At 38.1% G+C, this 16,229-nt stretch overlaps 1 protein-coding gene across 3 annotated transcripts in view; it reads left to right on the forward strand.

Moving 5' to 3' along the window:
• HMCN1 (hemicentin 1) overlaps positions 1–16,229 on the forward strand; it is a 485,682-nt gene that overhangs the window by 133,337 nt on the left and 336,116 nt on the right. For all 3 annotated transcript variants that reach the window (XM_004767964.3, XM_004767965.3, XM_013064227.2), the window contains exons 3-4: positions 5,221–5,379; positions 6,885–7,007. In XM_004767964.3, coding sequence (XP_004768021.1) covers positions 5,221–5,379; positions 6,885–7,007 — 282 coding nt within the window. The remainder of the gene's footprint in view (positions 1–5,220; positions 5,380–6,884; positions 7,008–16,229) is intronic.

A 16,229-nucleotide genomic window follows, 5' to 3' on the forward strand; every position in this document is an offset into this window, starting at 1 on the left:
GTTACAGCTATTGGCTCATCACACCCTTTCCTTTGGGCATTAACCAGTGTTAAGCTTATTGTGTACGAGGTTCAGTGTTTCACAGAGGTACTGTTTTCAGCAGAATAAGGTGGTTCCAATATTTATAAAAAATCTTGTCGACCATGTAAGTTTTATTAAAATGTGATTTCAAACTTCTTACTGAAACTTATAGGGTGAAAAAGTACTTAAAGGCTTAGAGGTTCCATTTCAACACATGGGGCTTTTTTAGGGCTACCTTCAAGTTTTAGTATGAGTCTGAAGATATGGAGGGATCTCAGTGGGATGCATTCATCTGGAGTAACTTCCAAGGATTCTAGTGGTCTCTAGAGTATACTTCTGGGTGATGTTTTGAGATGAACTAAGGCATCCCTACATCCTCTTAGAGTAAATTTGAACACAAGTCAAGTGGCTCAAAGCTTGTCCTTTACTAACTGGACAGGGATTATCATTCTTGTCATTCCTAGGATATAACCCTGGAGATTACTTAGTTCTGATTTTTGGCCCATTGACAGAAGACTTCTCCCAACCCCTTAATATTAGGTGACAATTAGCAAAAGAATCTCTCTTTAGAATTAGTCTACCACAGAGCTAGCTTTATTGTATACTTGGCCATTTAACAAATGCTTGTGGAATGGGTAGATTTTATAATGTGATTCACATTCAGGTGGATTATGTCAAGCACAGTTGAGGAATGTTTTTGTTTAAGCTTCTGAAAATACAATACAACCTAGTTTTTTGAGCAGTCAAGAATATTCTTTACAGATGTGCAAAGTTGGCTTCAAGTAAGAGTTATTTCTATGCAATATATTAAAGTTATTAACATGTCCAATAGCTATTTCCACCTTCTCAGCACACAAATGCTTGTTTAAGGACATTTTTTTTTTTAGCACATGACAATCTCTCTAAATAACTATTATGCAGAGGAAAACATGCTATATCATTGACATGTAAAGCATATTAAAGTAAAGCTGAAGAGTGAAGTATATTTGACTGGAAGAAAAGAGTAAGTTTTAAAGAGGCGAAGGCATATCATCTCAGCCTTAGAAGGAAGATAGTTCAATTAGTCAAATATTTACTCAGTGATTACTATGCCAGCAAATGTTATGCACTCAGGACTTAAGGACTTGACAAAGCACAGTTACTGCTATCAATGAGCTTATACAAAATGGGAGAATTTAGCCATGCATATACTTTTTAAAGATTTTATTAATTTGAGAGAGAGAGATAAAGAGAGAGCATGAGTGGTGGGAGGAGGAGAGAGAGAAGCAGACTCCCTGCAGAGGAGGGAACCCTGTGCAGGGCTCCATCCTGGGATCAAGACCTGAGCTAAAAGCAGAGTCTTAACCGACTGTAGACTGAACCGCCCAGGTGCCATTAGCCATGCATATGTTGGTGAGGAGTGCTGATGGTAAATGGAACAGTAGAAGGATGAATGAAAGTCCTAAAGGCATTACAGTGCAAAGAAAGGGACATATTTAAAGAATAGGAAGCAGTCTTAGCTTAAAGGAAGCAATTTATGAAGAGGGAGCAGTAGGAGATAGGAAACTAGAAAGAGCATTTGATCCAACACAAGTAGTGAAAGATAGTAAGTAAAGATGGTACTGAAAGCTCTTTACCGAAGGAAAACTTTAGTTTGTTGCTAGACAGAGCAGAAGGCAAGATGGGAGGCTATACTTGTAACAAAATCAATGATAAGAAGAGTGAATTGTGGGAAATAAGGGGGAAGGGAGGGTACTGATTCATGACAGAAGTAGAGGAATATGGTTTGACCATTGATTAGGGGAAGGAAGAGGGAAGGAAGAGGGAGGAGTCAAGATGACTTATGTTTGAACCTGAATATGGAGGCAGGTAGTTCCACTAACAAAAATAGGGAAGACATGGTTGGGGAAAATAAAATGAGTTCTATTTTAGACCCTTGGAATTGTGAAGAGCTGTAAAACATCTAGGAGGTTCTTTTTTAAAGATTTTATTTATTTATTTGAGAGCGAGTGGGAGAGCATGAATGGGTGGGAAGGGGCAGAGGCAGAGGGAGAAGCAGAATCCCTACTTAGCAGGGAGCCCAACCTGGGGCTCAATCCCAGGACCCTAGGATCATGACCTGAGCTGAAGGTGGACGCTTAACCAACTGAACCACCCAGACACCCTTGCAGTAGATGCTTAACAGGCAATGGAAAATGTAGTATTAGGGTTGCCTGAGTGGCTCAGTCGGTTGAGGCTCTGGCTCTTGATTTTGGCTCAGGTGGTATTGTTGGGTCCCCAGTGTTGGGTCTCCCAATAATGGGTCCATGGTCAAAGGAGCAAGGCTGATACAAAGTGAAGGTCAAGCAAAGCTTTATTTCACGCCAAGCATCAATAATCAAACCAACCGTCAAGCAGACCGGTCGGGGCTGCTCCTTACAGAGAGGACCACCTCTCTCTGCTTCACAGACTAGTTTTTAGGGGCAAAGGCCATGTAGTTGGGCCTGGTCACACACAAGTGGCCAGTGAGATTGCAATACACAGAAAAAGCTGCACAGTCATGCTAGGTCCTACACGGGTGGCCAATTGAACTACAGTTCACCTCATATTAGACATTTGCACTAGCCTATCACCTTGGTGAGAATTGGCACCCAAAAGGAGGGGCCCACACTCCTTGGTAGCTAGAGAGACAGTATGTGAGCTTTACTGATTGGATGTCTCCACCTGTCCCAACTCATCCCTGCATCCGGGCTGTTTTCTCTCTACCTGACCTGACCCACCCTTGTATTTGGGCTTTGTTACCTTGGACTGGTTTCCTGGACTTGCTTTTAAGTAAGTTCTCCTGGGGAGTCGGGGGGCAGGGTCAATTTAAGTTTTACTGCATAAACAACAAAATGGCTGTTCAACTGAGGTGGGGCCAGTCTGGCTAAATACAGTATCTCATGGGCTGTGAGCTCAAGCCCCAACTGGGGCTCTGCATTGGGCGGGGAGTCTGAAGATCCTCTCTCTCTGCCCCCATCCCAATCTCCCTCCCTTTCTCTCTCAAATAAATAAATCTTTAAAAAAATGTAAAATTGGAATTCGGGAGGTAAGTACAGTCTGAAGATACAAATATACAAGTTTTTGAGAACAGTATTATCTATTATCATTAATACACGTAAGTAATGATGGATAGGTGGTCAGTCCTGCAAGAATAGAAAGGATTGTTAACAGTAAAATTTCTGGGTGTCTTTGGCTGACGTCTTCTCAGAAGTGAAGATCAGGTTACTACAGTGTTCAGTCTGCTACCATTAAGAAAGTGACATAATATTCCACAGGTGTCTCAATTTTAGAAGTGTTTTATAACCATTGGGGCTCTGTTCCAACTCATTTAATGAATGGTACTCCCAGACTGTAAGTTTTGAGTGCGATCCAAAGCAAGAAAAGATTCTCCAGTTTGTCCAAACTGCGGTGTAAACAGTTCAAATGCCTGACTCTTTTGACCCTGATTAGCTCTATGGTGCTCAGGATATTGTTTCACAATCTGAAACTGTTTAAAGCCTGAGAACAGCCCCAGTAGGAAATCAAGTAGAATCTCCAGAGTTTAAAGTAATAACTTTATCCCTTTTGTCAAGTAATTACTTTCTTTTTGAGAAAGAGCTCTTACTTATTGAATTCTGGTGGATTATAGAAACATAGGACTCCCCCCGCCCCCATAACCCCAAGCTCTCTTACTTTTTATTTGGTTGTCTTTTCTAGACCGTGAGTTCCTTAAGGACAAGATACTTTAGCTTATTATTCCTCTCTGTGTATCTAAATCCTAGCAGGGTGTTTAGTGGTTCTGGATTGCTCAAAACATATTGGTTGAAAGTCCATTCCCTTGGCCCTGTGGTTATTGACTTCTATGCTAAGGAAATAATCAGACATTATGTAAATATATATACATGCATATGTATATATAATATAATAGTGTATATATAATATACAATAATATAGCGTATATATACATATATATAAAATAGATTTGTATTTATATATAATAGAGGAAAATTTGAAAGAGCATTAATCAACAGTAGGGAAATGGTTAACTAAATTATGAGATACAGGCAGAATATTATGCAATCATTAAAACCTATAATTTTGAAGAACATCGATGACATGGAAAAGAGGGATATGATCCTAAATTTAAAATATAGTAAACTGTAAATATAGCATCCTTACAGTTTAATCTATAAATCCATATAATTTTGAATTAAATAAATGTGAGAAGAATTCTTCCTAGGATGTGGACTGTTATTGTTCAGGAAAATATATTGAGTCTATCCAAGTAGAAAATAAAACACAGAGACCATGTGTTAGTCGGAAAAATAAGGCAGAATGAAAAGAGTGACAGAGAATGTGTATTTTATGTAAGGTGGTCATGAGAGGCTCCCTTGATAGGTAACAGTTGAGCAAAAGCTTGAGGTATGGGAGATATACCAGTACGTTTGTTTGCTGGAGGGAATGACCCAGTAAAGAGGAATGTTTGGCAATGGAGTAGAGAGAGGCAACAGCAATAGGAGCTGTGTTTTTGATTAGGTGCATGTGAGTAGTTAGCCCTCGTTCTGCCCAAATGATTCCTTCACTGTAAAGGTAGGACATGTGGCTCAATTAATAGATACCATGGTGGGCGTTCATGGAAGTTCTCTTCTGATTGCACTCTCAAGGTCATCATATAAGGGATAAGAAAAGAGGGATATATGAAATAGGTTAGGGAATAGAGAGTGAATCAACATCTAATTAAGTGAAAAACATAAAAATTTCTATTATTGGGGCGCCTGGGTGGCTCAGTGGGTTGAGCTGCTGCCTTCGGCTCAGGTCATGATCCCAGGGTCCTGGGATCGAGCCCCGTATCGAGCTCTCTGCTCAGCAGGGAGCCTGCTTCCTCCCCTCTCTCTGCCTGCCTCTCTGCCTGCTTGTCATATCTCTCTGTCAAATAAATAAATAAATAAATCTTAAAAAAAATTTCTATTATTTTGTGTGTTTGGGATGAATTTATAATTTATCCATAAATATATGTTTTTCACTCTCCACATCATTTTATGTCTTTTCTATCTCCTGGTAAGCAAAGTGATCAATCCAGTGGCACACCGATGGAAGATAAATGTGAAGAGAACTTGCTCAGCTCTACAGCTTCTAAAGCAACTTGCTATAACTAAAATATTCCTTCCTTTTTTATTGATGAAATAATTGCAATTATTTTTTTTCTCTGCTCCTCAACAGGGTGGTGGCGATTGTCCAGAAATGAGTATTGGAGCTATAAAAATTGCCTTGGAAATTTCTCTTCCTGGCTCTTTCATCTACGTTTTCACCGATGCACGGTCCAAGGATTATCGGCTCACTCACGAGGTGCTCCAGCTTATCCAACAGAAACAGTCACAAGTGAGTAGGAATCAGCTCCCAAATGTTCTATCTGAATACAGCTGGGAGGAATTCAGGCATACCTTGGAGATATTGTGGGCGCAGTCCTGACCACCATAATAAAGCAGATATCACAATAAAGCCAAGTGAATTTTTGTGTACGTAGAAGTTATGTTTATACTATACTGTACTCTCTTACATGTGAATATTATTATATCTTAAAAATATATATATACCTTAATTAAAACATACTTCATTGCTAAACAATCCTAACCATCATCTGAGCTTTCAGCAAGTCATTCTCACTGATCATGAATCACCATAGCATATGAATAATGAAATAATGAATAATATATATGAATAATGAAAATATGAAAAAGTTTGTATATATGAATAATGAAAAAGTTTGACATACTGCAAAAATTACTAGAATGTGACACGGAGACATGAAGTGAGCAAATGTTGTTGGAAAATGGTGCTGATAGATTTGCTTGTTGCAGGGTTGCCACAAACCTCTAATTTGTAAGAAACGTAGTATTTGTGAAGCACAATAAAGTCGAGTTCAATAAAAGAAGTTGTGCCTTTATGGCATTGAGAAGTTGCCTCTCCTCTTTGACTAAACTTTGTATGGCAAATGCCAGTAATTATAACTATTGATCTGTATACATGTACTCCAATACATATGTAATATTTGTACATATTAATACCTTGTTTATTGATACAGAGAGGAAATGATTGGGGATTAATGAAGTTCTTCTTACCATCTTATCTTTTTAACTGACAAAAACATAGGCCTATGTCTCAAATATCACATCCTATATGGAATCTCCTCTTAGTCAGTTACTTGTTTATCAGTTAGCTCTTGCTGTGTAACAAACAGTTCTACCTCTCAGTGGCTGAAAACAACACACATTTATTTCTCACAAATTTTCAGGGCTCTGTTGATCTAGGTGAGGCTTGCTCACTTATCTAGGCTGATCTCTAGGGTGACTTGGCTCTGTTTCACAGGTTTCTCACCATTTTTTGAGACCAGTAGGCTAGTTTAGACATGTTCTTTTCACGGCCAAGGCAGAAGAAGTATATATCAAGTGCTAGATCACAAGATACACAAGGTATCTAGATACACAAGATACACAAGATACACAAGGTCTTGAATGTAAGCTTGAACTGATAGAATGTCCCTTTTGCTTTGGGCTGCTGGCCAAAGCAAATCATATGTCCAAGCTTTCGTTTGAAGATGACAGATTAACTCCACCTCCTAAACAAGAGAGATTTCGAAGTCTTTTGCAAAGTGCATGGATATAGGGATGGATATATACATATATATATGATGTATGGTATTATATACATTTTTATATGTATATATGTATATGTATGTACATATATATGTATATGTATGATCTATATATAATAATGTATATATTGCACTGTACTAGTAGCATATAAACATGTAATAGGTACTCAATAAATTCATATTGATTTCAGAAAACCCTTTAAATTGTCTTCTTTTTTTAAAAATATCATAGGTGGTATTTGTGCTCACTGGAGATTGTGATGACAGGGGCCATATTGGATATAAAGTCTATGAAGAAATTGCCTCTACAAGTTCTGGTCAAGTGTTCCATCTGGACAAAAAACAAGTTAATGAGGTCAGTTTGATAAAGTGGGTCTACTTTATTACTAACTACCTTACCAAGGTATTAGTTAGGCCAACCTAGCTATGACAGATTTGATTTCAAAAACAATTTGCAAAGAGGTTGCCTTTTTTTTTCCCCCCATAGTACACAGGTCAATAAAGGCATTAAACCAATGTAGGGAAGCATAGATTTATATAATATTAGTTTCTAGATTATATTATTCTATACTGACATGTTATTTAGATTTAAGCATAAATACTTAAAATTCATTCAGAGGGAATTGGAAATTTTTGTAGTTCTTGTTTAGGAAGGTCAGTTTGTGTTTCTGATGCATAACTTTTGGATAACTGGTAACAGAAGGTGTGACAGTTCACTGAAGTAGAAAATGAAAAAATTATTGAGCAAAAGTCTGATGATGTTTGATATCTAAGATTAAAAGTAAAAAACTGTAAGTAACTGTATAGTTAATTAAAAACTTTTATGGTAATAAAATCAATAACTTAAGTACTAAGAAAATCTTGTTATTTTCTAAAACAGTGTTTGAGACATGTCTGTCACAATTCTTTCTCTTTTTTGGTACTTTCTTGGGACCTCACCGCGATAATAAAATTCATTCATTCATTTATTTATTTATTTATTTATTTATTATTTATAAGTTTCTAGGGACATGCCAATACAAAGATAAGGTCTTCAGTGGGCTTAATTCAAATTTGATCCATGTGGTTACTGTATCTACACAAGTTCTGTTAATTTCATGACAGACTTCTTTGTTTTGAATGAAATGGTTCAGTAAGTCCTCTTCTACCCAAAGAGTTCTGTTACATCATGTTGGAACTCAAAGAATCTTGCAAATTTTTAGATTAATGTCCAGCAAAAATATTTATTAGCATATGATATACAAACTTAGAAGTTCATTTTATTTTACTTTTTTATTTTTTATCTTTAAAATTTTTTTTAATTTTTTATAAACATATAATGTATTATTAGCCCCAGGGGTACAGGTCTGTGAATCTCCAGGTTTACATGCTTCACAGCACTCACCATAGCACATACCTTCCCTAATGTTCATAATCCCATCACCCTCTCCCTATCCCCTCCCTCTGGCAACCCTCAGTTTGTTTTGTGAGATTAAGAGTCTTTTATGGTTTGTCTCCATCCCAATCCCATATTGTTTCATTCATTCTTTTCCTACCCCCCAAATACCCCACTTTGCATCTCCACTTCCTCATATCAGGGAGATCATATGATAGTTGTCTTTCTCTGATTGACTTATTTCACTAATCGTAATACCCTCTAGTTCCAACCACGTTGTCGCAAATGGCAAGATTTCATTTCTTTTGATGACTGCATAGTATTCCATTGTATATATACCACATTAAATTAAATACCACATGGAAAGTCATTTTAGTGCATTTAGTTGGAAGAAATACTCTTAAGAGGGTTATGGCTTGAATTCATATTTTGTCCATTATAAAGATTTAGAAATGCCAGGGCAGAGTCTGACAGTTACATAGGGAATCCTTTAGAGGTTATTTGCATAAAAATTTGCATGAGAATTTGGGAACCTGGGAAGAAAAGAGTTGGGAAAGAGTGCAAAACTTTCTCAGGAACTGAATTTCTTGTCCTATCCCTTAGGGCTGTGTTTAACCTGAATGAAGGAAAGTCTTTCCTCCTATAGTTGTTTTTAACCTGGAATTGTGTAGACTGTGGGGTGCAGTCAGTATCATCAGCACAAATTAGGGCATAAGGGCATCATTTTCTGCTTAGAGTGTTTGAGGTTCTGGATTAAAAGTGACAGTGGTGTAAAGTGCAGTGAGATGGGGCAGAAGATGCCATGCTCTATGGACGTGGTGGTTCCTGGCAGAAGGTACTAGAGAAGAGAAGAGGTAAGAAGAGACATGACTTGTACCTAGGGCATTTGGAAGAACAGTAATTCAAACCTTTAAGCAGTCAGGCCCAACTTGGAGCTCCCCAAAACAAGTTGGGTGAACTTTTAGGGAGAACCATAGGACTTTATTAGGAGTTGGGCCCTAGAGCTAGAACATAATATGGTGGAGCTCATAAATGTAACCCCATTTATATCCACAAACCCAGGGAAAACTGACTTACACAAAACTGAAAGTACTATTGTTGTCTTAAATGGAGAAAATAAGCCCTACAGAGGTGCACACTTTAGTTTTTAAATAAACGGTACCGGGGCACCTGGGTGGCTCAGTGGGTTAAGCTGCTGCCTTCGGCTCAGGTCATGATCTCAGGGTCCTGGGATCGAGTCCCACATCGGGCTCTCTGCTCAGCAGGGAACCTGCTTCCCCCCCCCTCTCTTTGCCTGTCTCTTTGCCTGCGTGTGATTCTCTGTTTGTCAAATAAATAAACAAAATCTTTAAAAAATAAAAAATAAAATAAAAAAAATAAACGGTACCATGTATATTTTTTGTAGTCCTAGTAATTTTTTAAAAGATTTTATTTTAGAGAGAGAGCATTGGGGGAGGTGGGGAGGGGCAAAGAGAGTCTCAAGCAGACTCCATGCTGAACACAGTGCCCCATGCAGGGCTTGGTCTTACCACTCTGGGATCATCTAACCCGACTTGAGACCAAGAGTCGGATGCTTAACTGACTGTGTCACCCAGGTGCCCCCATAGTCCCAATAATTTTTAATAATTCTGACAATTACTAAATAATTGACAAAATCAATTTATAAAAATTCAAACAAATTTAACCCACTGATATTTTAACCTTCAAGTTTAGCTTAAGCAGAATAGAACTAGAGAAGCATTCCTAAAATTGTCCATTTTTATAAATTGGATTTCAATGCCAACAGGCATGAGCTTTAATTTAGCTGTCAGTCATGGCAGTTCCAGCCCCTTCATCATTTGGAAAGGTCAGGAAAGGTCATCTCATTTACTTTGGGCCACTGAGATGCAAGAGGAATTTAGCTAGGGGCATCTTGGAAGAGTGCTCTTCTAGGTATTATTCTGGACTGATGTGAATCCCAGACCTAATGCAGCCATCCTCATACAGTTCCGAGGATTAAGCAAATGTAAGAGGAATTTGGATTAAGTCAACACTCAAGTCCGATCCTACTGCTAAGCCTCCAGAATTAAGGAAATGATGTTTCTGCTCATACCAATTAGAATTCAGTATTTAGTTACCTAGAGATAAATTTATCCTATTTGATAAGAATTCCTTTGTGACATGGTTTCTGTTAGCTCCAATTTCCTCATTTGTAAAATAGAATTATCCATTTTGGAGAGTCATTAGAAGATTAAATGAGATAATGCATGTAAAATGATTCACACAAGGTCTGGTACAGGGTAAGTGCCCAATTAATGTTAACTAGTATTTTTATAATCTTTATAATGTTGTTATTTTGCTTTCAAAGTGGAGAAATTGTGCCACTATGTTTGTTAGGAACCAGATGGCTAGCTGTTGCTAGGAAATAAATTTACTCAAATGGGAAAAGGATGGAGAGATGGTTTTCTTGTTTCCTGTGTGAGAAAAACACGTAAAGGAGTTACTAGGCACTGTATAAGCCAATGTTTCCCTTATAGAAAGCCATGATGGTGGAAGATTTTATTAACTAAAACCAGAATGACAATGATAAAGTTGGATCTGCAAGATTTTTAGTATATAGTTCAGCCATTTTTCTTTTCTCATTGCTCAAAATTCTATTATATAAACATTATAAACTCTAGAAAAAGTAGACGCTGTAGAGAGAACTACACAACAGAAATGAGAACTGCAGGGAAGCCACACATGAGTTGAGTCCTTTCATTTTACTCGAGTGATTTTTCATCTCTTCCCAAAGGTAATTGTGGAGAATTATGCTTTATTCTCTTAACCTAGTTCATCAGTTTCCTAGTAGGGTATATTTTGTATCAACTCTCTCTTGAGATAACTTGAAGTTTCCTCTTTCTTCCTGTTTTTTTTTTTTTCCTTTAATAATACTTAAGTAGAGTATCTTTCATCTTTATTTAACATGAAAGAAACCAAAGTGAAGAAATTATTTGGCTGGGCATCAGTGGTCTATAAATCATCGTATGGTATTACATTTTGGAAGCACAAGTTAAGACACATCTCAAGGATGTACTTAAACAATTCACCTCTGAAGTTGGAAAAGGAACTAAAGCCTCACTCCTCCATTTCTTTGTAAACTGAGTTTACAAAGTGGATCTAGTTAATGTTTCCTTAAGAGTAAGAGTCTAACTTTGAAATCTGAAAGTTACCCACAGTTATGCTTTTGCATCAAAGAAGCTAGCACAAAAGATCTATTGTTAATTGGATAATTTACTTGTTCCGATTTTCCCCATTCTTTCTCTCTACTTCTCCCAACTCATGTCTTCAAATCTTTCCCTTCCATCTTCCCTGTTTCCCCACAAAAGTCTTTCCACCTGTACATTCTAGCCCTATGGATTCCCCACTTGTAAGTAATGCTGCATATTGGGCTGTTTTATATCAGAAGGAAGTTTTATTAAATAAAGGAATAATTGTCAAATAATTTGTTTGCTAAAGGAGTAAGTGATGATATCTAGAAGTCTCTCAGTAAATCTTACTATCTTATCTTGTAACTTACAAGTCTTTGGTGTAAGATGTTTCAATGTCAGTGTTCCTTGTGAGCACTTAGTGCTTTCTCTGGGAGTGGACCCTATGTTGCTGTGTTTGGTGCAGGCATATTCTATTCTACCCTCATTCTGTATTAAACATGGAAGGCTCCCACAGTTCTTTCTTTTCTCAGAGATCACCCTGTGATTAGAAAATAGTAATAGTACCCACTTAGAATGATCAAGTGCTTGATATGGCCGTTGAACAAGACTTCAGTTTTATTTCATTTAATCCTTACCATAGTCTGTAAGAAAAACCATGTGATCATAAGCCCCATTTCACGGAGGAGGGAGTTGAAGCATAGGGAACCAGAGCATCTTGCTCAAGGTTAAATTGCTGCTAAGTGTTTGAACTTAGGGGACATACTTAGTCTTTCTCCTTAGACAGTACTCTTAGCCACCACAAGTCCCTGTCTTTGATTTCCACTTCTATTTTCATCAGAGATGCAGTTTTTTAAATTTAAGTAAAATTAGCATACAATGTTGTCTTAGATTCAGGTGTACAATATAGTGATTTGACAGTTCTGTGCATTATTCAGTGTTCAGCACAATGAGTGTAGTTATCATCTATGACCACACAATATTGTTACAGTATTATTGACTGTATTCTCTATGCTATGCTTTTCTTCTCTGGGACTATTTATTTTGTACCTGTAAGTTTGAACCTCTTAATTCCCTTTATCTATTTTATCCATTCCCCACCCATCTCACATATGAAAGCTACCAGATTTTTCTCTGTGTTTCAGAGTCTGGTTTTGTTTGTTCATTTATTTTGTTTTTAGAGTCTACATATAAGTGAAATCATATGATTTTTTTTTTTTGGCTCTGACTTCACTTAGCATTATACCCTCAAGTCCACCCATGTTATTACAAATGACAAGATCTCATTCTTTTATATATATATATATATATATATATATATATATATATATACACACACACATACATACATATATATATGTAAAATACATAATAATATAGTATAATATAACACAATATAATATATATATAAATGTGTATCAAATGTATATGATAGACACCTGGGTTGTTTCTATATCTTGGCTGCAATAATTGTAAATAATACTGCAATAAACATATATTTTTTTGATTTAGTGTTTTTGTTTGTTTGGGTCCAGTAGTAGGATTACTGGAGCATATGGTATTTCTATTTTTCATTTTTTGAGGAGCCTCCATACTGTTTTCCACAGTGGTTGCACCAATTTGCATTCCCACCAACGGTGCATGAGGGTTCTTTTTTCTCCACATTCTCACCAACACTTGTTATTTCTTGTCTTTTGGGTACTAGTGATTCTGACTAATATGAAGTGATAACTCACGGTGGATTTGATTTACATTTCCCTCATGATTAGTGATTTTGAGAATTTTTTATGTACCTGTTGGCCATCTGTATATCTTCTTTGGAAACTTTTCTTTTTCTTTTTCTTTTTTTAAAGTTTCTATTTACTTACTTGATAGGGAAAGACACAGTGAGAGAGGGAACACAAGCAGGAGGAGCTGGAGAGGGAGAAGCCAGGCTTCCTGCTGAGCATCTCAGGACCCTGGGATCATGACCTGAGCCGAAGGCAGACACTTAACAACTGAGCCACCTGGGGCCCCTGGAGTCTTTTCTCTTCTGGTCTTCTGTCCATTCTTTAATTAGATTATTTGTTGTTTTAGTGTTACATCACGTGAGTTCTTTATATATTTTGGACATTAGCCCCTCAAGAAGTTGTAGTTTTATCAGTAAGTTAGAAATTTCAGTCTCTTAATTTTTTCAGTTTGACACTAGTCACCACACTAACCAGTGGGGACAGCAAAGGCCAACAAGATGCTGTCCCTGTCCTCATGGAGCCTAGAGGTAGGAGAGGGGATATAATGATAGTAGAAGGTGATAATAGCTGATGAAGCCAACCCCAGCAACTCAAGCAGCCAGACACTTCACTCAAGGAGGACCATGGGGCTCATTGGCCACCAGAGCACACCATCTGTTTCTCAGGATCCTACCTGTGCCATGACTGAGAGCAGACAGGGGGCGTCTAATGCCAGAGTTTCTGAGTTTGAGCACAGTTCCACCATTCACTAGATTCATGACCCTGGGCAAGTTACTGACCTCTTTGGTGCTTCAGTTTCTTCATTGGTAAGACAGGATAAATAATAGCACAAACCACAGAGATTAAGCCCCATTTCTCCCTGTCCCTTCTATCTCTTAACAGTGGACTAGGGCATCTGATAAAAATTTACTATCCTCGGGGCAGCTGGGTGGCACCTCGATTAGGCCTCCGACTCTGGTTTTGCTCAGATCATGATCTCAAGGTCGTGAGATTGAGCCCTGTGTTGGGCTCCATACTGGATGTGAAGCCTACGTGGGATTCTCTCTTTCCCTCTCCCTCTGCCCTTCCTCGCTTTCTCTCTCTTTCAAATAAATACATAAATCTTAAAAAAAAAAAAAAAAGTACTACCGTCTATTAGGGGCTGAAAAGGCACCGAAATACCCTTTTCTTTCTTTGCATAAGTGGCAGAGAGGTAAAAGTCCAGGACAATAGGAACCTTGGGTCCAAACCCTCCGCCCCACTGGGCAAAACTGTACCAAGAGCTGCTAAAGTCTGCAGGCTCTGGGATCTGATTATCAGTTTTCTTACAACATCAAGGGAAAGAGGGTGGTCATTTTTACTTTGGGAATGATACCAGAATGATGGCATCTATTACAGGGGCAGGGTGTCAGCAGTCATCTGGGTAGAAGAAGGAGCGCTCACTCAACTGGGGCCAAAGAAAGTTTAATGAATCATAGTTTAACAAGATGTGGGCAGAGCTAAGGGCAGCCAACAGAGAATGCTGAAGCACCAAGAGTCCAGCAGCAATGGAAGAGAGAGTTTGGGCCAGCACCCAGGGAGACCTAAGGGTGTGAACTCATGAGACATGATGGCATGTGACAGGCAAATTGCAGCCTTGGAGAGATAGAGCCAGAGGAACAAATATCCAGCCTCGCTTTCTTCATCCCTTGCAATTCCTGATGGATTTGCATTTCCTGGTGCCTTTTTAATTTTCCTCAGTCTAACTGGAAACTGGGAGACCAAGGAGCCCTATTGAAGTAGTTCGTAAATGTCAGTGTCCCAGGGCACAGAGCCTTATGGACAAGGGTAGAGAATGATCTGGAGGCGCAAAATGAAAATAAACAGCACAAGCAGTATTGTGTGGTGGTTAAGGTGGTTAAGGCTCTAGGCTCTAGGAACATGGCTCATATCCCAGCCATGTAACCTTACACAAGTTACCTGGTTTTTCTGTCTCTGTTTCCTCATCTGTAAAGTGGAAAGAGTGATAGAATGTACCTTAGATAGCTGTTGTATTTAGAACATATCAATAAATATTAACTGCTAATATTATTATTTACGGATACATGTTAGTCAAAATATTCCATTAGCCTTTTAGAATTTTCCCTAAAACAAAGAAATATATATGTATATATATATGAATTTTTTAAAGAAATATATATTTAGTGTCCATCTGTGACAACATGGCCAAAGATAATGGGGAATTCTTGGGCTTTAGGACAGGAGGGTTTGAATGACCTCTCTATCTTTAGCTTTATGTAGCTTTATATAAATTCTCTGAGACTATTTCTTCTTGTGATAACAGGCATATTAATTACTTCACAGGACAGTCATGAGGTTTAAATAACATAAGGAATACCTAGAGTATACCGAAGGGAGACCCAGGAGAATGGAAATCACCCAGCCTGTGGGTTTTTAGGACAGGAATGGCTCCTTTGCCAAAGAGGACACCTGTAGTTTTCCTTTGATTGTTGGTCCTGGGGTACCCTTACCCTACAGAGTACTCGGAAGGACAGAGGTATTTTGGTGAGCCCCAGCTTTACAAATTAATGTCTGAAGGAGAACGGACTCAAAACTACTGTAGACTTTTGTACATTTCGCAAACTTTCACAATTTCCTTAGAGTTGTCATTTATCTTATTTTCACATCATAATAAAATGTTAAAAGTTAAAGGGCTTAACTGCTGATTTTGTGAATATAATCACATCAATCAATACTAACCTTTTTTTTTTTAAGATTTTATTTATTTGACAGACAGAGATCACAAGTAGGCAGAGAGGCAGGCAGAGAGAGAGAGGAAGGGAAGCAGGCTCCCCGCTGAGCAGAGAGCTTATCCCACGACCCTGAGACCATGACCTGAGCCGAAGGCAGAGGCTCAACCACTGAGCCACCCAGGCGCCCCGATACTAATCTTAATAATATAGGTAACCTTTACAGAATGCTTTTTATGTTCCAGGGACTGTACTCTGCATTTCTCTAAGACTCACTCACTGGGCAACAGATAATTTTTCAAGCAATAAGTTAAGCATGTACTTTTTGTTTTAAGTAAACAAATGGAAATGTAAAGTACACATGGGTTCATTTAAGCATATTAGTAACCAATAAAGCAATAGTGCTTGTACGGTAATAAGCCCACTATGCAAAGTCCCAAAGAGAATAAATTCCATTCCCCTGCCAGTCATTCTGGAGTCCGACTGTGTCACTGCAGCTATAGAGAGGAGAAAAAAGCAGGCAGTGTCCCTGGTGCCCCTGCAAGGGAAGGAAAGGGAGGTGATTTGGGTCTGAGAAGCAACCTAGAGCTGAGAGAT

The sequence above is a fragment of the Mustela putorius genome, unplaced genomic scaffold (assembly GCF_011764305.1).
Source record: "Mustela putorius furo isolate JIRA1106 unplaced genomic scaffold, ASM1176430v1.1 tig00537335_pilon_pilon_pilon, whole genome shotgun sequence".
NCBI lineage: Eukaryota > Metazoa > Chordata > Mammalia > Carnivora > Mustelidae > Mustela > Mustela putorius.